Here is a 24125-nt window from a genome sequence, read left to right as displayed (position 1 = left end):
GTGCCTGCATAGTTACAGGACAATGCCACATGGCAAGGGCAGCGGCATGACACCAATTAACTTTTTAACTGTATGGGTAGCATTCTCGCCACCACTGCTGTAAAGTGGATGTTCTTCACTAGCCACCAATGTAAGGGCCATTTGTTCCACTGTCCACCAATTATTAGTTTAAGCCAGAGTTCTCTGAGACCTAAAAATGATTTGAAAAGGTTTTTTAGGGTAGAAAGGTTGAGAAAGGCTGCAATAAAGTTTTGCATATCGGTATCCATTCTGGCATTCATTGAGCGGAATATTTTCCTTAGCATACCCCTGTTCTGTGCCTCAGTGCACAGTATTAGAATTCTGTGGTTACAGAGAAAGAAGAGATATCAGGAAAGAAGGGAAAAAAACAAAATGTATTTTGGCTCCTTGTGAAACTACGAATAGTATTTTTTTTCTCTTTTTTTAAGAGAACAACTAAAAAGTTCTATTGTTTTGCAATCGATTGAAAACAAAGTAAAAGGATAAAAAGTTACTGAAAGTTTTGCTCTCTTTTTCAGATCTTCCCCCAGTTTTTCACACTTCCTTACGTAATGTCTGGTCCAGCCCATTGACTTAACACTCACACAAGCTGAGACTTTTTTTTTTTTTACATCTGTCCTCCTAGCCCTCCCCATTTTCCTCCTCCCTCTCTCCCTCCCTTTCTGTCTCTCTCTCTCACTCACCCCTGCATCCTTCTGCAGGAGAGCTGGAGTTTAGTATTAGAATGTATCTCTGCTGTCGGCATTTAGTAATCCCTCTCTTTATAAAATGCACCTTCTTGGTCTTTATCACTGATGTGAGGCTTGCCATTGCCAACACAGGTAAGGGGATGCACCCTGATGCTTGCCTAGTGCCTGCATAACTTTGCTGCCCTTCTTATTGTTCATGAATTCTGGAACTGCCTTCACTGTTCCACTTTGGGAATGTGTTGTAGATGTGTTGGCTTTTAGAGCATTTCTGTTGAATCAAGTCTGTTGAGGAGCCGTTGGCTAGTTGAAGAGAGCTTTGGGGGATTTAGGTGGCCTAGCAGGGGGGGGGGGAAACGGGGGTGAGAAGAGTGTAGACCTGAGTGAAAGCAGATGTACAATATAAAGTTCCTTACAATGGGGGAGGTGGAGAACAAAATTTTGGACACTACTTCAAGTTATAGTCTGGTTCTAAACAAGTAACAATTTCTACCTTGTGCATCATGAGTCTTCATGACATCACAGAAGACCTGAACAAATAAACATCTCTTTAATAACGTGGCCAGCTATAATCGCTAAGCAGCATCTGTTTGGGTGCGTGTTTGTGTGTGCGGACAAGCAGTTTTCTAAAGTAAGCAAAAAGTTTGTCTTTTTTTCCCCTCCTGTGTTTAGAATGTTCTGTGCACAAGGCTGGGCCCAAAATCTGGATCTGCCAAGTCATCAGAAAGCTGAGGAAATGTAATGAACTATTCCGTTTGAATGTTTGGCACTCATTTCTTATTAACTATTATTTTTATTCTGCTTGAACAGTGATCTTTATATTACATGCATATCACATTAAGAAATATTTTTTACACCATCTACCTATGTCATATCTGTTGGCCAATCATCCTTGTAAATGCAAAGTATAAATATGTAGTTATTTCTTTTTTAAAAGCTATTTTTGCACAGGGAGAAATGAAGGTAAGCTCATGGAGGGTTGGGATCATTCGAATGGTCCATAAACAATGAGCAGGTAGCAATATAACTGTAGTCAGTAAGAGCAATCGTGATGTGGCTCCAAGTGTCAGTATGTCACTACTGGGAAAATCCAAATACTGTATTAGCATGTTTTTGATTTATAGTTCATGTGCCAGTATGACATTTCTTTCATATTCCAAGTAAAAGAGGGCCATTACTTGATATTGTATGTTTTACTAGGTTCAGTAATTGATGTGGAATAGAGAACCCCTTGAAGAAAAATATTATAGGGTCACGCAATGTTTGGCCTCAATCACATTTACCCTATTAGGTTGCCACCTCTTCTGGTGGTGTTGGGCATTGAGGCCCAGTGTATTTTCTGTGCTCTACTCTGCAAAGGCACTGGCAGATGTGCTACTACTGAAATCAGTGACTTTGACAGATTGTTTCCAATGGTTGCTGAACAGGGCCCTAGCCTCTTGTCGGTCCCCATCTTCCTTGACCCCAAGCTCCACCTCCGCTGTCCCAAGGTCCTCTTGTTCTGAAACAACTGATGGAAGCAGCATAACTTGCACAGGACTGCCCATTAGTGAGCCTTTTGCTATAAAGCCACATGTATGAGTAGGCCACTGTTATAGAACCCTTCATGTCATAGTGTTGGCACTCTGCCAGCCTGCTCTTTCTCTATATACAGTGTCAGTGAGCCATTTCTTTGAGACACAAAGTATAAATATGTCTTTAGTATGAAAACCCCTTTGTGCTGCAATCCCCAACTGTGAGTTTGCTTCATCCATGAGACTCTAATATGTTTCTGTGTTCTCTATGAGACTCAAATGTGAGTTTTGTACTAAAACCCCAATTCACAGTGTACTCTATTTGGGAGACCACATACGTTAGCTATGTCACCAGGATCCAAGAATGTGTAACTATAGATCTCTAAGACCCCAGTTGTTGGTATGCTATGTCTTCTTAGACCTCAAGTTTAAATATATTTAAACCTTAAATGAATTACATTTAGTCTACTAAAGCTTCATGTATCATGTAATTGCCATTTATTAAACCTACTGTCTTTATTTTTTTTCATCCATTTTTTGCAACTCAATACTGCTGATCTCCTCCGACCCTTTTAGCATCTTCCTCTCTGCATGGTCTTGCTCCAGCATTGGCCGCTCATCATTGGTCAGGACCAGATTCTTGATAGTGCCCACAATGGTCCATGCCTGCACATGAATATTGGCAAAACCACTTGTAGCCTTCACCAGGGCTGCCTGTGACACAGTGACAATGCGGGAGCACAGTTGGGAGACCGTTGTCACCCCCTAACAGGAATGGGCTAAACAAGAACTAGGTATTAAGATAATGAAAGCTGTATATTTTACATATGTAAACAACTTTTGAAAATGCATTAATCTTTTAGAGCATATATGAGGGTTGTAGGTTCAAATCCCAGCCATGGCACTACCTTCCTGGAGTTTGTATGTTCTCCCTGGCCCTGTGTGGGTTTCCTCTGGGTACTCCAGTTTCCTCCCACACTTCAAAGACATGCTGGTAGGTGAATTGGCTCCTGTCTAAATTGGCCCTAGTATGTGTATGTATGAATGTGAGGTAAGTACATTAGATTGTATGCTTCTTGAGGGTTAGGGACTGATGTCCATGCACAATATATTATTATTATTATACAGGATTTATATAGCGCCAACAGTTTACACAACGCTTTACAACATAAGGACAGACAGTACAATTACAATACAAACAAATGAATACAGGAGGATTCAGAGGGCCCTGCTCGTTAGAGCTGACATATATATATATATATATAGAGAGAGAGAGAGAGTGAGAGAGAGCGCTGTGTACATTGATGGTGCTATATAAGTACCTGTAATTAAAAAAATTAATAAAATATGATAGTGTAGAGATCAGATTTAAATCTACTTTAAGTGTTGTCTTGGAAATAGAGCATAAGGATTAATAATACTTTTTCAGGATTAAATGTTATATTGTATTGATGTTCTTAGACTGATATGTGAAACTGGAGCAAAACTGAGAAAGTTACCTGTAGCAACCAAATAAGTCCTTGCTTCACTTGAAATATTTAACCTGACTGACGGCTATAGAAAACTCCTCCATTTATGCTCAGTTTTGGTAACTCATGTACTTAATGTATCTATTGCTCTGAGATTAGTTTTTCATTATTTTGGAGCTCTAAGGGCCAGTGTGCCATTGTGCTCAGACCCCAAATGTCACTGTAGTAGGAACTGTTCCTACAGTGATTTCCACTGGCAAGGGCGCCATTCAGAGAAATCTTTGCATTATCTCAATGAATGCTAAGCATTCTCTGAGTGTTCTCTGAATGTTGCCAATGCCAAGCAAACAACCTTCTGTTTCCACTAAGCAGCAGGGCAGCCACTTGACAAAGGACCCAGAAGACAACAAGGATCGCCGTAGCAGTGGTTCCTACCAAAGTGGTTTGGAATCCCACAGGCATGGCACATGTAAACTTACACTGATCCAAGCTGGACCAATGTGACAAGCCTAAACGTCAGCTTAAGTATATGTAAACCCAGTTCCAAAAACATTATGTAAGCTATAGCATGTTCGTATTATTTTTGAAAGTGGTTTTGAATATTTAAAATTCTACAGCTTTCCCAAAAATAATAACTGGTATTCCTCCCATGAAGAGCCTTCTGCAGGTGTTCCCTATTCTTGTCTTCCATCTGTGCTTCTGCATTGTCACCCTGACATATGGGCTGCCAATGGAAACTGCAATCAGCCATTTAATGCACATTAGACAGGCTTGGACCACTGTTGTCACCACCCTGCCCTGAGAAATACCTTTCAGCCGACGTTGGAGTGCATGTAGACAGAGAAACATTTTTCGGATGTTGCAGTCCAGACTTTTAACAGTACATTATAGTGACATCATCAATACAAAGGAATCAAGAAGTGTAATCCGCAGTAAAAGATGGAGTTCCAACATGTATTCATAATTAAACTCCTCCTTTTATAATGTTATGAGATTCTTAGTCACGCTGAATTTGATTTTAACTTTGATCAAAGTCCCCTTGGCCCGTATATATTGGATAGATGTGCCATGGGGGTGAGAGGCGTTCAGCTGGGCTTGATAAAATGCAGACAGTAAAAATCAGAGACAGATGACATGAGTAGAATTACAGAATATATCGCAGCTGGTATAACTTCCCTTCTCCAGTGACATGCGTTTACATGTCACTGACTGGAGCAGGAAGTTCTGTGTTTGTAAACAGCATGGCTTTAAATTGTCACACAATGTCCTAATGGGATAGAATATCTTCATGTGCATCTGCAAAGACTGACATGCTTTTGTCATGTATATTGTGTCTTTGTTTCTAGAAGACATTAAGGCTTGTTCACAGCAGGACTTAAAGTAACTTACCTTGTCAATGCATCAGGACTGCCTTGGCTGCTGAGCCCAACCCAACTCATATGGTGTGAGCCTTATGGTGAAAAAGACATTAACAAATATATACTGTATATATAATGTATATACACTGATCAGCCATTCAGAATAACTTTATGAATACTGACAGGTCAAGTGCATAACAATGATTATCTCATTACAATGTCACCTGATAGTTTGTCAGTCCCCATCCCCAACCTGATGTGTTGAAAGCAGAAAAAATGGCCATCACAGTTTGTTGTGTATGAGGCTGCATAGCCACAGACTGGTCAGTGTGCCCATGCTGACCCGTGTTCACAGGTAAAAGTGCCTACATTGAATAGGCATCAAAACTGGGCAACGGAGCAATGGAAGAAGGTGGCCTGGTCTAACGAATCACATTTTCGTTTCCATAATGTTGATGGCCAGATGTGGGTGTCACTTACCTGGGGAAAAGATGGCTCCAGAATGCAGTATAGGAAGAAGGCAAACCGGCAGAGGCAGTGTGGTTCTTTGTGCAATGTTCTGCTGGGAACCCAGGGTCCTGCCATTCATGTGGATGTTAGTGGACACGTACCACCTACCTAAACCTTGTTGCTGACCAGGTACACTTCTTCATGGAAACAGTATTCCCTGATGTCAGTGGCCTCTCAGCAGAATAATTTGCACTGCCACACTGCAAAAATGGTCCAAGAGTGATTTGAGGGACACAACAATGAGCTTGAGGTATAGACTTGGCTTCCGAATTCTCCAGATCTCAATCCAATTCAGCATCTATGGGATATAATGGAAAAAGAAGTCCAATCCATGGAGGCCCCACCTTGCATCTTACAGGACTTACAGGATCTGCTACTAATGGCTTGATGCCAAATACCACAGCATACCTTCAGAGGTCTAGTGGTGTCCATGCCTCGAAAGGGGGACCTCATCAATATTAGGTGGGTGGTCATAAAGATGTGTGTGTGTGTGTGTGTATATATATATATAATTTTTTTTTTTCAACAAAATGCTTAAAGGCCTTTTTTTAAAAGAACATATATTCACGGGTTAACATAAAGCTATAATAATTTAGAACAGCTGAAATTCTTACCTTTCCTGGAGAAAATGCTGCTTTAGTTTTCCTCCAGTGCTGCTCACTGCCTCAGCATGTTGTCATGTATAGATATCTAATATCTGATTGGATGCATTCTCAGCAAATCATCTTTTGTCGTGTCAGGTGGTGACTACGCATGTCTAAAGCACATTATGCTGAAAACTTAACCTTGGCTGCAGTATTTGCTTTCATTTTATATTTGCAATGCAATATAATGCATTGTGAATAACCTATGGATCCACTTCAGCAAAGCTTGAAATTAGAATTGCAGCCACATCCTTTTTCCTAGTTTTAAATAGAGTAGGGAAGGGTTATTGCTGTCTATTTTCCCATCCGGGAGGTTTCCTTCCCTTTCCTTCATTAGGGACACAACAGGAAGTGTCAGAAAATCTTCTCATAGTAAGGGAGAATCCCAACTTTACAAGGTACCTTAATAAATGTCCCTAGTGGGAGAGGTCCCCTCTATTCCTGTTCCAGTAACAGTTGTCCATTCTCGATAAACAAAATGTACTTAAGCACTCTTGGATTACAAATATATTCAGTACAGAAATGTGACTGAGCTTCTGAGCTGGACCAATCTTAGTCATGTACACAGATAGGGGTTGGTGTCTTTTATAGGCCAAGGCTTGGTTATAAGTTGCACACACTTTTCTGGAGAAACAGCAGAAGAATTTAATTATGATCATATGATTGAGCAAATGTTATGATGAATGTTAAAGTCTACCAAAACCTTTGGCCCATTCATTATGTTCTTTTATGTACCTAGTTAGCCACAGATGTCACAGGAAGTTCTTGTAAACTCTTGGCCGCTATGTACTATCTTACTAGCCCACAGGCTGTTTTCACAAGCACTCACAGGTTATCATCACTATTGATGGCCAAGGTTTTATCATTCATCCTAAAACAATTCTAACTGCTAGAGTTGTGGTTGTTTACGTCTATCAACACAATGATCAAAGGGTTAGTTAAAGCTCCAGCCATTGTTTACCATGTCAACTTAGCATATGTTTTTGCACAACCAAACTTGATTGTAGTTAAACACAGTTGTCAGAAAAGATAAGTTTATTGTCACAGCACTTAAAGTGGATCTAAGCCTAGATACTGAAATGTCATATAAGCTATACCATGGTAATGTAATTTTCATAGTTGATTTAAAATGATACCTGTAGATCCTGCCATGAAGGTTCTTCTTCAGGCACTTTTTTCATAACTGTGGTCACGTATTGTCACATTGTCAAATAAATACATTGGTTTAGACCAATGTTTCGCAACCATTTTTTCAGTCAAGGCACCCTTTAAAATTAGGGACAATCCCAAGGCACCCTTTAAAATTATGGACAGTCTTGAGGCATCCCATTCCAAAATAGGGTGCCTCTCAAATGTCTATAATTTTAAAAGAGCACCGCATTCTAAAATGTGAAAAACTATTCTAATAGTTTTATATAACGCAGCAAAACCACACATGTAGGACACCCAACACTGGAGGTGATTTATTCTTCCAAAGCAAGTACACTTTTGCACACTGGTACTGACTAGTATTCTAGTGTTTCTCTTTTCCCTGTTTTTCTCACTGAGCTAATGTGACCCCAGCACTGATAGAAAAGGACAGGGGAGGGTCAAACTAGGAGGCTGTGCAGGCAGCTGACATCCTCCTAATCAACTGATGATGTCATTGGTTGTCAGGATGCCAGCAGCTAGAAGGTCATAATGGTGCATAATGAAAACCTATGGCTTTGTGTAACTAAAAGATAGGCTTGTTCCACCCACTGGCTTGTATACAAGTTTTGGGCAATTTTTAGACAAGGACAAGGCACCCCTGAAGAAAGCTCAAGGCACCCCAGGGTGCCTGGGTACCCTGGTTGAGAAAGGCTGGTTTAGACTACAAGGGGCTGTGCTGACACACGTTGCACAGGCATGGTCCACCATTGTAACTCTGAGGATGAAGGTCTAGAGCAGCCATTTACAATCCTTATCATGTAGAAACCACTGAAATAGTCTTCAGGTCGCAGGGAATCCGAACTAAAATTATTAGATCTACAGCTCATGGTACATTATTGTGATCAGTATGTTTGTCATAATGGCCAGAAAATAAACAGACAGTGAACACTGTAGTGGCCCCTTACAGTGGTAGTTAGCATAGGCAGGAGATCAATCTGCCATCGCTCTCTTCTCAGTGAACCCCTAGCTCCCCTCTATGGAACCTTGGCTGACAAAGGCTGGTCTAGCACAATACAGTGGCTAAGTGGCTAGCATGTCTGCCTTGCAACACTGGGGTTTCTTGTTCAAATTATCCCAATTTTCCAAAATGAGAAAGAGGGACACCTTCCAGAACACCTTGGTCAATGGACACACCCCTGCCATGCCCTCAGTTATACTGACTATTAAGACTGTATATGTCAAATATAATTGATTACAACCAGAATAGTTTTTTCCACCATGATTTTTTCTTTATAGTGGCTTATCAAAATAGCAAACAAGATAATTAAGAGATAGTATGAAGGTTTAGGGCAGAAAAACACTTTTAGTAGTTAAATAGTACATTTTCAAAGATATCTGTACATCAGACCAACGGAGGAGGAAATGTGGACAGAGGCATTTGGCCTGAGATATGAAAAAGGTAAAACAGTTTTTTTATGGAAATATTAAGGGACGGTTAGCAACTGTTTTACCCCTGCAAATACTACCAACACTGTCTAATGTTAGGCTAGGTTCACACTTGCGAGCTGGTTGAAGGAATAGCACCTGCTTCCATACCCGCAAGCACACACAACCTGCTTTTGCGAGACACATGGGCCGCCATTCATTCTAAATGCCATTCCCACACATCTCAGGCCGCAGTATGTTTGCGGGGGCAAGAACCAAATAGACCATGCGGTTTCCCTGTGGCCACGTTTTAAAAAAGGTGCATGCACCTTTTTCCTGAGGGAAATGCAACACAGCAGCCCATTCAAATGGGCACACGCAGGCCACACAATAGTGTGAACCAAGCCTTAAGAGGGACAGTAGCTGGACACAGATTTTTAACAGTTTGTGTGAGGTTTCCACATAGAAATAGATTGTCACCCCCATCCCAGACTGTCTTCTACTGTAATGTCTGTGGAGCCATTTTTAGCTTGCCATCCAGTTGAAGTTGGGGCTGACTGATCTGATATGGGTTCATTCATTGGGTTTCCCAGTTTTTAGCTCTCCAGTCGTAGAGCTTTCTCTGCAGGTTTCAGGCAACAAAAAACCACTTGTATTACAACTGTGTATACACTTATGTTGTTATTAAGTGTTCCTGCATGGCAGACCACTTACTGTTATCTCACATATATATTCTTATTAATATAGCCAAATTTACCACCCTAACTCCTCCCACAGTTTTTACACTACATAGACAGTAATATACTGAAACGTGCGGATTGTTCCCGATTGGTGTGCTATTACTTTGTGGAACGTTTCGCCGAATGGTTCACGAAATATCACCGTTTTTGTGGTGAAATTGGTCCCATAGGAATGAATGGTGGAATGTTCAAAACTAGAGTGGGAGCTGACAACAGCTAGAGTGTGAGCTGAAAAATCAGGACATGATATCTAAACTGCCATCACTCCCTCATTTTCAAGCCCACCTACACAAATCTTATATCAAAACATTCAGCTATCCCTGCTGCCACTAAAAATGTCCATGACTAAGCCTGATAGTTTTCACAATATGACCATTTGTTTGCAACTCACGCCACCCATTGACATTCATTGAAACTCCTCTCTAAACACCTCAAATTTGAGGGGCAATTTCTAAATTGCAACTGTGCCTTCATTTTTAATATTTCAGAGACATACTATGCATCAAAATGTAGGTCTGGGTCTTGTGATTCTCACAATATAGCTCTTCGGTGTAGGATTTATAATTTTTAAACTACAACCGTTTGAATATGGCAACCGCCAGTGAAGTGAGCAAATTGGAGCAGTTTGTTTTTAACCGCTTTTCTCTGCCCTTGCTGAGTGAGTTGCCATAGGAACCCAGGTGTGTGAGCAGCCAGCAGAGTGACCAGCCACTCCACCCAGTTACTCCACCCACTCCAGTTGTAGACTACTGGTGGAGGCAAGAACACTTCACACAATTTCCCCAGAAATTGTAGCTTTTCTAGTTGTATATGTAGTGCTTATCCCCAAAGGCGCCACTGACGTTTGGGTCTCCTGACTGCAAATGCCAAGGACCTTCCTGGCAATGAAATATCCTCTGACACACTAAGACTGAAGGGAACATAATTGACTTGACAGTGGCATTCCCACGGACCAGAAGATGTTGGTGACTGTGTCTCACTGCATTCCAGTTTCTGCAGCAAATCATCTTGTTAGCAATCTTCTGCATGGTATGTGCTCTACAATGTCCTGGTCTTCAAGCCTAGGAACAGTCCTTACTCCTCCCAGCAGACTGGTACTTTCCTAGGCTGCACAGCAACAGCATTACTGCTTCCTTTGTTTTCCTGATTTTTTGGCGGGGCTTTCCTCTGACTGCACACAGCCTCTGGAATTGTTCAGTGTTCACACACAGGCACAGCAGTGGAGATAAAGGAGAACAGAACTACAACTCCCAGTGTTCTTGGGGAAAATGAAGAGGACTAGAGTCTAGAGAACAGACTAGAAAACTGTTGGGATACAATGTTCATGTATTTTGTGCAACAGCTACTTCAGCATTCAATAGAGATATATTCTTCAACCAGTAGATGGCAGTGTTTTCAAGTTTGTAGCTGCATCTATGGTTATACTCCATGTCTTTTCTCTGAATAAAGTTCCTGTTTCCTATTAGCAGAGAAGCAGTAGCTAAACACATGTTGACTGTGCACTGTAGGACTATATACAAAATCTCTAACAGGTTATGGGCCCAGACACCTACCTAGTCATAGGTGGCTACATGAAAGAAGTGCAAGATACAGCAACAGAAAGAAGGCTGCAACAGAATAAAAGATGAATGGGCAGTAGCACAGGTGCAACAAAGCTTTCCAAACCTGACAAACCAGAACTACCAGTCTTTGAAATTCAAGATGAAAATGCTCCTAATAGTAGAAGGTATGTGGAAATGTATAAATTAAGTCAGGCTAGAACACCCTTCATATGAGTGGATAGAGAAAGATGAGAAAGCTCAGAGCACAATCTCTCTTAGCATAGAAGATGACCAAATCATACATATATGTAAGTGTGAAACTGCTAAAGGAATGTGGAAAGGATTACAAAAGGTGCATGAAAGAGCTAATCTCAGCAACAAACTGTATTTGATTTGGAAGCTATACCAAACCAAGCTGATGAAAGGCCAGGATATGCAGGATTATATAAGGCACACTTTGGAAATGGTTGAATGCCTGAGAGGTATAGGAGAAGAAATAAAAGATTTTCATGTTACAGTGCTATTACTTGGTGGTATACCAGAAAAGTATGAAACGCTTGTCACAGCGCTTTATGGTCATGCAAATGATGATCTGACATTGGAATATGTTATGGGCAAGCTTACTGATGAATATAAGTGTAAAACGGAAAGCATTAATAGTGACAATGCTGCTATCGTAGAGTCTGCTTTAAAACAGAAATTAATGCAGACATTACAAATACTGAAAAAAAGGAAACCAGGCCCTGCGAGGCTTCAATCAAGAAATCCACCAAAGCAATAAAGGCATCCCAGTCCAATGTCTGTTCTATGTTGCTCACAAAGCCAGATTCATGGGAAGAGATGCAAAGACTTCCTACTTGCAAGAAACAGATTTACAGAGCTGAGATCCAAAATGGGACAAATGTAAAGAGTAGTTGTTGAGTGAGGGTGTTGGAATGCAATGTTCATGTATTTTGTGCGACAACTACAGTACTTCAGCATTCAGTAGAGATATATTCTTCAACCAGTAGATGGCAGTGTTCCTAAGTTTGTAGCTACATCTATGGTTGCACTCCTTGACATGAGGTGCCCTTTTTCATCCGTGTTCGTAGAGCCCCCCACACATCAGACTTCAGAGCTACTTCACACCAGAGTCCTCAGAGCCACAACATTGCAGATTCCTCAGAGCCCCCTTCACACCAGAGTCTTCAGAGCCATATCATTGAAGATTCATCAGAGCTCCCCCTCACACCAGAGACCTCAGAGCCATGTCATTGCAGATTCCCCTGATCCCCCCTCACACCAGAGTCCTCGGAGCCATGTCATTGCAAATTCCTCAGAACCCCAGTCACACCAGAGTCTTCAGAGCCACGTCATTGCAGATTCCTCAGAGCCACCATCACACCAGAGTCCACAGAGCCACTGCATATCAGATTGCTCAGAACCCTCCCTCATACCAAAATCCCCAGAGCTTCCCTAATATCAGAGCCCCTTACATCAGTGTCCAACATTATGATTAGTACAGCAATAGCAGGATGGTTGGAGAGCTGGCAGACTTTTTTGGGTGCCCCTTTCAGCGGCACCTGGGCACATGCAATATCCTGGATACTCCCCTGCTCTAACAGTTACTAAAGGAATTATTGGCAGTGGTGCTCACTTGGAATACAACATGCCATTACTATACTGCATGGACAGTTTAGAGGTATAAGGCCTTATTTATCAATGTGCACTTACAGAATTATGGACTAGATTTATTCTTCTAGAACCACCAATGAGATTCAGACTTTTAGGCCAGGTCTGATGCTAATTGACAGCTAAAAATAAGTTACTCCAGTTCTTTCTTAAAAGGATATCTAAAATCCAGAATACAAATTGTATTCTGTACTTCGTTTTCGGTTTCTTTTTTCAAGTACATGTCCAAGTAAAGACAAATACCTGCTAATCCTGTTAGAAGTCAAGGTTTCTTGTAACTTCCTGAATGAAGCTGAAATCTCGAACAATGTTGTCAGCTTTTCCAGCTTTTATTGTTTTTTGTACATTTTATTTTTAGTGTTAAAAGAAGGGTTTATAAAGTAACAGGTACAGAGTAAATGAAAAACACTGTGTTCTGATAAAACAGTAGTAAGAATAGAGTAATATGCAACATCTGTCTATTGAATACTATTGAATAGTATGGACAGAAGTTACAAAATATATACACTACACAGCACCTCCTTCCTATGTAATGGAGATGAGAAGTAGGGAAAATGTTTGTAGTTCAAATTAGGAGAGCAGCCTAGAGTGACAACATTGCTCCCCTGTAGATACAATATAGTGAGTGAGCGTTGTCACCCTAGGACCGTGTGCTACTGGCAAGATCACTGGATGAAAATAAAGGAAAAAAAGACTGACAAACTGCAATATATAAGACAATTTTGTCTTTGCGTGTAGATATGCTTTTGGAACATACACCTATGGACCTGTCGTGTATCATAAATGGGTGCAGGGTGGTTACTGAACACGGGCCCCGAGGGGGGGGGGGGCCATTGTGCTCTGACAGACACTGCACCCATGGATGATACATGTTAGGGGCACCAATCTTCCTCTGCTGACATCTGGGGCTTTGGAACGTCCAGCACTGAAGGTGATTCTATGGACAAGAAGGATGCTGGCTGCAGAGGAATGAGGGGGGTGTTCTAGGTGCAGAGAGGTGAGCTGTGAATGGGGGGTGTTCTAGATGCAGAGGGGATGAGCTTTGTATGGGGGGGGTTTCTCGGTACAGAGCGGTGAGCTGTGGATGGGGGATGTTCTAGGTGCACATATTACCCACCACACTCCGTATCCCTCTCCCTGCACATACTACCCACCACACTCCGTACCCCTCTCCCTGCACATACTACCCACCACACTCCGTACCCCTCTCCCTGCACATACTACCCACCATACTCTGTACCCCTCTCCCTGCACATACTACCCACCACACTCCGTACCCCTCTCCCTGCACATACTACTCACCACAATCCGAACCCCTCTCCCTGCCAATACTACGCACCGCCATACACTCCATACCCCTCTCCCTGCACATACTACCCACCGCCATACACTCCATAACCCTCTCCCTGCCCATACTACGCACCGCCATACACTCCATACCCCTCTCCCTGCACATACTACCCACCGCCATACATTCCACACTCCTCTCCCTGCACATACAGTACTACCCACCACCGAACACTCCACACTCCTTTCCTGCACATACTACCCACTGCCATACATTCCACACTCCTTTCCTGCACATACTACCCACTGCCATACATTCCACACACCTCTCCTGCACATACTACCCACTGCCATACACTCCTCACTCCTCTCCCTGCACATAATACACACCGTCATATACTTGGTACCTCTCACCTGCACTTATGAAACACTGCCATACATTCTGTACCCCCTTCCTGTACATACTACCCACCACTGTACACTCCGCACTGTACATTCCCTATTTAACATTGTCATATTCTGCACTATGTAAGTCTTATCAGACTCTAGTTAACCACACCCCCTTTGAGCAACACCCAATATTTAAGCATAATTTAAATCACGCCCACGTTTGGCCGTGGCGCACAAAGCACAACGCATTTCCAGTCTTTTTTATTCCTAGGGACCACTTTTGATTGTGCACATGGGCCCCACAGATTTTAGAATACGCCCCTGCTATGGTCCTTAGAGGATTTTTTTTATAATGCAGTGATGTGATCCTGAGATTAGCTCCTGCTATGGGCAAGCTGGATGGAGTTTGTCTATTGTCACCTTGCTTTCCCAAGTTGACTCCAGTTTCCTTTCACAATCCATGCTGATTGGTTAACTGGTTCTACTCAGAACTGACCCAAGGCTGGCAAACAGTATGTCTGTATGACTGTGGTAGGGAGGCTGGATTGTAAACTTCTTCAGAGGATGTTCATGTGAATGGTCCAATGTTCTCTGTAAAGCGCTGCACAACATGTTGGCATTATATAAATAAACACAAAGAAAATACTGCTAAATCCCGGGGCAGAAGTGCTTTGAGTTTTCAGGATTCAGCCCACGGGAGTGATTGAATCCGTTGTGTGTAGGGTTTGTAAATTTAGGACAGATTTATGAGTTTTGTAGGACAGAAGACATTTGTAATACAATTTGTGAAGGAGATATTTTCCTAAACACAGTTGGCTTCTTGTCTGGGAGTCTGCTGAAAACTGCTGCAATCAGCTTTTCTTAGTCATTTTTTGTGGGACGTGTCTAATAATAAAAATGAAACAATTACCCACACACAGCTGCATGCCAAATGTAAATATGGTTGGGTTAATAAAAGACAGCACAAAAAGCAAACATGGGTACCAAAGTATAGTAACTCAAAAACGAACCAGTCAGAGTAATGAAGGATGATTGCAGGTTGGGGTTACTGCACTTTGCTCCTCCACTAAAATAACCAGTCCGTCTATAGTGTTGATCAATTATGTTCAAGGTACTCATCCATTACATAGTTTTCGGGTGACACAAGTAAAATTGGTTGCTCTCCTTTAGGGCCTTATACCCGTTTGCCTTTCCTTTTCTTTGGGTGTATTGGCCAATATGCTTTTGCGTAGACAAGGTTCAGCTGAGGTTTTTAAAGCTATTCACAAACCTTGTTTTTTGGCCTGCATGGGAAAAACACATGTTCAATTTAAGTCCTAATGCACACTTGACGTTTTTACAGCTGCTGTTTTTGGCTTTTGATGTTTTTTTTCTACAGCTAGTAAACCCCCCAGCATGTTATCCTATGTGTCCATGCACACATAGACTGTAATCAACATTTTTGGCTGGGACATTTTTTGGCTGGAAAAAAACCCTAGAACTAGTGGGTTTCTAAAGGAGTTTTTTAGCTGTAAAAATGCTCTAATGCTAAAAAACACAGTAAAACACCACAAACTGGCATTTTTTTACCCAAAAAACCGCAAGCGCGGGAAAACGCCGCTAATCGTGGCAAAACGCAGCAAAACGCTAATGCAGAAATGCTAAAAAAAGCTGAAAAACTCACGTTTTTAACGTGACTTTACACAGCTAACATTACAAGTGTTATCAAAACATCCAGTGTGCATGAGGGGTCAAAGGAATCTGGCAAGTAAGAAGTAAAAGATACGCTTGATGACTGACTTGTTTTTGAAGGTATATGTTCCAGTCTTGGTATTGTTATCATGGCTTCACTGCTGAATGAGTCATCAAAGTATGTGCACATCAGTGGTCCTGATTTCCTTAATCTTGCCACTTTATTTTACCATCTTAAAGAGATTTTGTCACATTTTTCGGATTCAGGGCAGGATGACAGCATCGCTTACCACAGACCTTCTTAAACTCAACTGCTCCATGCTTCCCCACCACTCTTTTCCGTTAGAATACCTATTCGAAACCAGAGTTTTGTGGAACCCTAGGGTTCCTCCAGAAGTTGGTAAGGGTTCCTTGGGCTGCGGCTGTTTGACCTCCCTTCTGATGGTGTCTACGTATTTCTACGCTATTTGTCACAGCTAGCAACATGACATTGATGATCTTTTCAGATGTCTGTGGGGAAAATTTTGACTACCACTGTAAGGGAGGGCATTCTTCCCTGGTCACCAATATAAGGTGGACATTCTTCCCACTGACCACTAATGTAAGGGCATTCTTCTCATTGACTCCTAATAATTAACTTTAGCAGGGGTTCCCTGAGACCAGAAAATGATTTCAAGGGTTCCTCTGGGATAATATGGTTGTGAAAGGCTGCTCTGAAGTCAAACCCTGTGTATGTTCTGTGTAGAATTGAGCTGCAGCTTATACAGGCTTGATGAAGTCACATCTTCCCTTGCATGACAATGTTAGGAACTAATTTTGGGTGCTCAAGCCTGAGCATTGCATGCTGGTAGGAATTCATGTGCACCATGTGTTTTAGATGGCTTTAAGGGAGTGAAAAGGTTAGTATAGGTCAAGTATGGGCCTAGAGGTGGACTAGTATGTCTTTTTGGCCCTATATGGGCAAACTAACATGGTCCCTTTAAGGTCGATTCCTAGAAATTCAAAAGTTAACTTTCTGCCAATAGTGCAACAGCTGGAAGGTATTTTATCTTAGGTGCAGTGGCTTAATACACATGCTATGTATATATAACTACACGTAGTTGACACTGGAACCATTTGCCCAGAAGAATGTTTTTTTATCTAATTGCGGTAAAATGTGATGAATGGCACCGAATGAGTTAACTGCTAAGCTATTTAATAGGCAGCTCTCATGTTCAGCAACACATAAGGCTCTTGACCTTCTTCTATCTCCGCCCTCAGGCCCTGCTAAACACAGCCAAGGTTTTTGAAAGCTCCCTGGAGGGTCAGCTCTGTGGTCAGTCATGATATAATAGTGGCTGTGTTCTCTACTTCTCTTCAAGCTGGGTGTGACTTTGTCCCAGGAACAGGGTTTTTTAAATCCTTCATTCTTCACTGTAGTTATCTTCGAGCTCAGTCTTACTTTTAACGCTTTGTGATAACACTGGTCTAATTTTGACAAAAGTGAATGGATAATTAAAAAACTACTGGAAATATTTTAAACTGCAAAAGATATAGGGGAGGGCAGTGTGAATTAAATGACTGGCTGAACAGGACTACAAATCCTTCAGATTTTTCTATGGATGGCTTGGGATCAAGCTCACAGGTCTGACTACATAGCAAGCTACATTCTATGGGGCAGACACAAAAGAGGAGCCAAGATCGCTAACCTGGGACTCCAGAACAAGAGGTTTGGAGTTGCTCTGTGCAATACTATTGCACAGAGCAGGTAAGTATAACATGTGTATTTGAACAAACGAAACCAGCGCTCAAATTTTCATGCAGACTGGGATTACTGTGACTGTCATTCATTGAGGTGCAGCCCTTAGAAGATCAGTAATCAGATCAGAGCTCTGAAGAAGAGAGTACGTCTCCCGAAACGCATTAGCCTACCTTACTAAGGGTCTATTGTCACTTTGGACCATCATTACGGACTCTTTATCTCTGTTTTTATCCCCCTTTGGTTTGTGAGTATGCATTTTTATGTTTGCAAATAAACTCGTGTTTCACCACAGTAATGCACGAAGAGAGTGTGCCCTGTTTTGCTTTCATAACATGTTTATTATTTAAAAAAAAACCCAGCCTTTATACTCTAAGGCCCGGTTTGTGCCATGATCACGTTGTGGGGTGAGATGAGTGGGGGTGCCATTCAAGATGAATGCTCCCCCCCCCCGTCTTGCTTGTTTTGTTTGTTTTTTTGTATATGGCAAAGAAAAAGCCTTGCTACCATTGTAATTTCCAGTTGAGGAGGCTCATTAGGCCTTTTTTCCCTTTAAATAGCTCAGGATTTTCTTTTTCATGGTTTTGGTAAACAAACACAGTGTAGAAAAACATGATAAAAACAAAAAAGCAGAAGTATGCGACCTCTGCTTCCCTCCCAAGATGACTATCGTCTCTCCTCCCCATGTCTGATAAAGTATAACATCTTCCGATAAGGACAAACCTGATGCCACAGTAAAGAAACCTTAATAAAACGGAATCTCAGACAGATTTAAAAAAACAACATAATGAAGCTTTTTAGCACAGCATCCCATGCATTTTTTTTTTACCAAAATGTGACTTTGTATTAGCCTCTTGCTTTCCCTGTACATTAGATCTCAGACTGGGAGAAGAAGAAGCAGCACAAGGAGACAATAACTTGGGCTGAAGTGCAATGAACACGCTGATAGGAGAGGAGAGCAGAGTGACAGACAGATGAGCTCATCAGTTTACTACTTCCTCTTTCACTGCCCAATCACTGGCTGAGGGAGGGACTTGAGCTGTGTTACTAATTCATACTAAGTTTCTTTCACTTCCAGAACTGGCAAAACAGAAGTGCTCCTTAAATTTCTTCTCGTTGTCTGTTTTAATCTTTAAAAGGCTGATCCGCATGGTTGCAGGGCTGTTTCGGGTTGTGTTTGGCAGCAGTATCGACATGCAGTTTCATTTCTGCCATGAAGCAAAGCATCATAGCCATGGCATGTGTATGTTTTGAACTGCTGCATGGCCTTCTTTAGGTGGGCAGTTCAGGGGTGGTAAAACCGTTGGTCCCCTGGCAGCCTCTACACTGGACACAGTTATAAAACTGATAGGTTTATCATTATGCAGCTTTGACTTGGGCATGGAAGTATTGGCTAGATATGGTAGGAATTGGCCCCAAGATTCAGGTGATGGGTTCGTTTTTGGGCTTTACTGGGTTATGGATATTTTCTAAGGGCTAATTTTAGGATGTAACCTAGATAGTCCCATTGCCCATTCATGCTCCTGATAGCCCAGCCACCCAGCATTCCCTTGCCGCATCCCTGCTCAGTCAAAACCCTCTATTTATTGCTCTATTGCAGCAGGGCATGGGTATGGGGGGAGCATGTGACCTCCCCATGTAACCGAGCTCCAGACTAAGCAGCCAATCACCAGGCCTCAAGACTGCCACATGGGCAGGGCAGTAATGCTATCCAGGGTGGACTCCTGCAGCAGGTTAGGTGCCTAGGGAGCGTCGATCACCATGAATTTACCATGCTAGGGAAGGGGTGCTGTCAGGAGGGACACTGCCCTAATAGGTAGGTGATGGTGTCTCTTCCTAAAGACCCTGCTACAGACTTAAAAAACTTCAGGTAAAAGAACAGAAAAATCAAGAATTTCACATTCTTACGTTCAGTGTTTTCATATTCATAAATTATTTTTTATTCACTTGCATTGTGGCTTTGAACTTGCATGAAAACTTGACTTCTCCAGGTGATTCAGTTCATAAATACATCCTCCTTTGCATAACATAGCCTTCTCCTTTTCTGGGAGTGTCTAATTGCTTTCTGTGCTGGCCCAGCTCCTCTGCTCCTCCCTTCACCTCCTTACATAAACGTTTATGTAGCTGATGTGAAAAGAGCTAAGGGACATACTATAGTGTCATGAGTGTGACAGTCTGCTGGGGCTCCTGACAAAACATCCAAAATGGTGGAGCCCAGCAGTATTCTCAGGGCTTTTGGATATTTACACAAGGGAGGTTTTTACAGGTAAATAACTTGCATGAAATATATTAACCCCTTCGCGCCGGCGCCTCCCGGCTCTTTAAGGGTTTCAGAAGCCGGGAGGCGGGGCGGGGTTTACGGACATATGACTGACGTGACACACCGTCCCAGGCGGTCACATGATCGGGAAAGGTCTCGATCGAAAGAGGAGATCGGGACCTTTCCATGAGTACCGAATATGTGTGCTGGGAGCGCGCAGGGAGCTCGCTCTCAGCACATATGTCATTTTTTAATAGAACGGAACCAGCTCTGGGCCTAGACACCAATCGGCCGCACATTTGCGTTCGGCCGGTGTGAAGAGGTTAAATGCACATAGGATCCTATAGGAAGACTTTTGTTAAAATGAATGGTCTGATGACAGGGTCTCTTTAAAAAGGATATTTAAATATCAGCAGGTGTAAATACTGTAGCTGCTGACTTTTAGGAATCTGGTAAACACCAATTCAAGTCCAGCAGGTGATTCTTCTCACCGATTCGGGTCCCTGGAACCAGCTGTGATTTCCTGAGGAATCATAGCCTGCTCCCCACTGCTCTTGTCTAGATCATACCACACAGTGCGACTGGTCCTGCAGCCACCTGGGATGTGTGACGTGCCTTAGAAGGCTGTGGGCGGGACAAGTGATGTCATTCTCGCCTAGGTGAGAACTGAGGAAGTGGGAGCAGGTATCTGTAAAAAAAAAGTGTGTTAGGGGAAGGGGTGGAGAGTGTTAGGGGTGGGGCGGTGAGGAGAATGAGTGGTGCTTTAGGTGTTAGGATATGGGGAAATAACACCAAATTGTCAGTGTGAAGATAAGTGTTGAAATTTTTGATATTTTTGGGGCTATGCTTTCTACACTGAAATTGTTTGTTGTTGGCACCAAGAATTCTATAACCAAATGTACTGAGTGAAGTTAGAGGGTGGGCAATGAACAATACAGTATACAATTTGAGAATAGATCACCAGTAAATATATTACCTGAAGTTTAAGCTTAGGTTCCTGCATCAAAAACACTGCACTGAGTTTGAGGGTAGGCAATAAATAGTACAGTACCAGATCTGGGGGTAGGTCCCCAGACAAGGTCAACCAGCACCCAGGACAAAGATGCCCCCCTCCCCCCATTCATGATGTGCAAGCTTAACCCCTTCACGCCTAAGGGTAAAACAAATCTAAATGCCTAAGCACAATTTTGCAATGTTGACATGTGTTAGTAAAACCATCCATATCATCACAACTACTTTGTACAGCCAGCTAAATTACACCTTATTATTTTCAGGACAAATTGGGCTTTCATTTGGTGGTAAATGGTAATGGATATCTCCTGATTTTTTTTATTATCAAAGGAAAACTGGCCCAAAATAGTGAAAAGAAATACTTTTTTTTATAATTTAGCTGTGTGTTTCTTGTTACTACCATAACCTACCACCACAGAACAACCTAAAATACATTTTGATGATCGCAGCGATACCATATATGTGTATGTTATTTGTTGTTTGTACCCACAGTACAGCCTAGAAACAATAGTGCACATTTTGTTTTTAGGGTTTTTTTTTTTATCTGAAACACACTGACACTAACACTAACTGACACTAATACCAATCTAAAAATAAATAAATAAATCCTGACCTTTGACCCTGACCTTGACCCAAACACTAACCCTGGCACGAAACTAGATCAAACCTTGATCTAGGTATTTTTTCTTTATTTTTTCTTTATTTTTTTTTATATTTATTTATTTACCTTTTTTTTTTACAGACAGTTGTTGTTTTTTGCTCTATGCAAGGAGAGAAAGAGATACAATGCATCTCTCCTCCATTCAGAGAGAAAAAAAAAAAACAAGGGGGGCGGGCTGTACAGTGACTGATCACTGTGATAGTCAATCAGAAGCAATCATGTAACCCAGAATCAGGAATCGGCTCTCAGTGACACCCCGGTCTTTGTGCTGGGTGCACGCTGTGTGGCACACTCCCAGCACAAAGACAGGTACGCAAATATATGGCCCCATGGAAAAAAGCCCAGTTCTGTGGGGCCGCATATTTGTGCTACATCACCGTGAAGGGGTTAAAGGATCCTATGCTCAGCACTCGCATATCAAAATCACTGCTGTTGTCACTACTCCTGTCAGCCTTGTAACAGAAGGAAGGTGCCCCCATTCCTACAGTAAATCATTGTGCCCAGGGTGTCCGGCCCTCCCGCTCACCCCTTGTCCCGGCTCTGCTCCCCAGTAAGTATATTGTTTAAGGCTTAGGGTTGGGTTCCTGCTTCAAAAGTACTGTGCTGGGTTTGATGATGGGTTTCCACACTCAAATCGTACTGCACTGTTTTTGACACTAGAGCTAATGTACCTTTAATACGACTTCTGTGTTCAAATACAAAACTATGAAACTCATGACACCTCCTGCATGGGAAACCACAATTTACCTAATATTTTTTAGAATCTCATTAGGCCATAATTACTGGAAAAAAACAGGTAGGAAAAACAACTGATAAAATTGTTGCTATATATATTTAGTAGTATCTAAAGCAAAATCGGTGCTTCACTCAAACTGCCATTTCTAGGACTTGATTGCCCGTTGGCCATCCAGAAATGTCACGGAGAACCATTTCCTGGAGGAGTATATATAAACCCTGCTGTTCAAACTCCTCTTTGGTTTTTGGTTTCCCGTTGTGCCTTAAATTAAATCACCGTAACCCGTATGAACTCCCACATGTGTACAATTGGTATGCAGACTCATCTGAGAAACTCAGTGAGAAACTTTGTGCCTGCTAACAATTCACAGGAACAGGAAAGAGGGTTTGAAATAGAATGAAAACATCTCTACAGCCATTTTATCTGTTTTCGAAGGTCAGAAGGCTGGTTTTATGCAAATTAGCACACCCAGAAACCCAAAATAATATGTTGTCTGAGTCGGACCTAATTTAAGATACATTTATTGCTGAATAAATATTGAACAACGGAATCATGCCAGCCAATTGAGTTTTTCTGATAGGAAAATTAAAAAAAAATACATAAATAAAACAAACAAAACCAGAATGACAAGCAGTGATATAGTAAAGAAAAGAGGAAATAATAGGAAAAATAGGAAGTCTCAAGCAAGAAAACTGAAGAAAACAAAAGGAAAGAAGAGGCAAGGAGGGGAATCTGAAGACAACATAATTGCTCCAGCAAAACCCCCGAACTAAACTATGCAAAAGCTGCAGATTCTTTGTATTATACCTTTTGTTTCTCTTTTTATTTGTGCAGCACTACCCCCTTAGGAGTTGCTGAAGTTCTGGATCCCCCTATAGTCCTGCACAGCCAGGCAACACGTATTTCCACACCGACTTGCATTTAGGAGTCAGTAACCAGTCCTTGAGCTTGTTTTTTGGATTTTATATGGGGGATTTCAACTTGGATAGGGTAAGGGGTGTACGTGTTGCCCAATGGAAATGAGAAACTGAGGACAACTTCCTGAACTATGTGCAAGTGGTTACACCAAACAGTCTGTTCTGGAGAGCAAGCCAGCATCTTCTGTAGTACCACCCCAGACCCTAGATACTCCTTATCCAGCTGTTCTGGGTGAATCCCTAAGCAGGGGATCTGGTGTCTGCCACAAAAAATAATTAAACAGTCCTGGGTGGCTGGCTAATCAAACTTCCCACCAGAGTTCCTCTTTCCCCTTTCTGGCCCAGGTTGCGCAGGTTTACTCACTCAGTTCTTCTCCTGTGCTGGTGGCTGCTACCAGGCTTTCTAGCTGGGCCGCTCCTTCCCTTCTTCACAGGTGGTGCTCGCTCAGGGGGCCAGTAAATATCTGGACTTTCCTTCTTCCAAGATCCACTGCCGGTAGGTGAGCCCCTCTCCATCTGGGACCCCTTCCAGGCTCCTCTCTCCAGTCTCACTCCATCTCCAACTTCTACCCGAACTGTTGTCCTCCTCCTCCGCTTCCAACTCCCTCCCTTGCTGAGCAGGCTCAGCTACCTTAAAAAAGGTTGTCCTGGCCCCTTGCCAAGCCTCCTGTTGGGGATTGGCCAGGATCCTATAAAAGTACAGACTAGCTACTCCTCAGATCCAACAACTGCTTCTAGACCTTT

General features: G+C 42.2%; 1 protein-coding gene across 1 annotated transcript in view; it reads left to right on the top strand.

Annotated features, from left to right (window-relative positions):
* Positions 1 to 698: 698 nt before the first annotated feature.
* Positions 699 to 24125, top strand: part of MRC2 (mannose receptor C-type 2) — a 74334-nt gene continuing 50907 nt past the window's right edge. Inside the window, exon 1 of the mRNA XM_089674609.1 lies at positions 699 to 842. Coding sequence (XP_089530735.1) covers positions 746 to 842 — 97 coding nt within the window. The 5' untranslated portion in view covers positions 699 to 745. The remainder of the gene's footprint in view (positions 843 to 24125) is intronic.

This window comes from Staurois parvus, unplaced genomic scaffold, assembly GCF_062004578.1.
Source record: "Staurois parvus isolate SC_StPar_1 unplaced genomic scaffold, SC_StPar_1.0 ptg000151l, whole genome shotgun sequence".
Lineage (NCBI taxonomy): Eukaryota > Metazoa > Chordata > Amphibia > Anura > Ranidae > Staurois > Staurois parvus.
The sequence above is the reverse complement of the archived record's forward strand: the minus strand, read 5'-3'. Positions and strand labels throughout refer to the sequence as shown.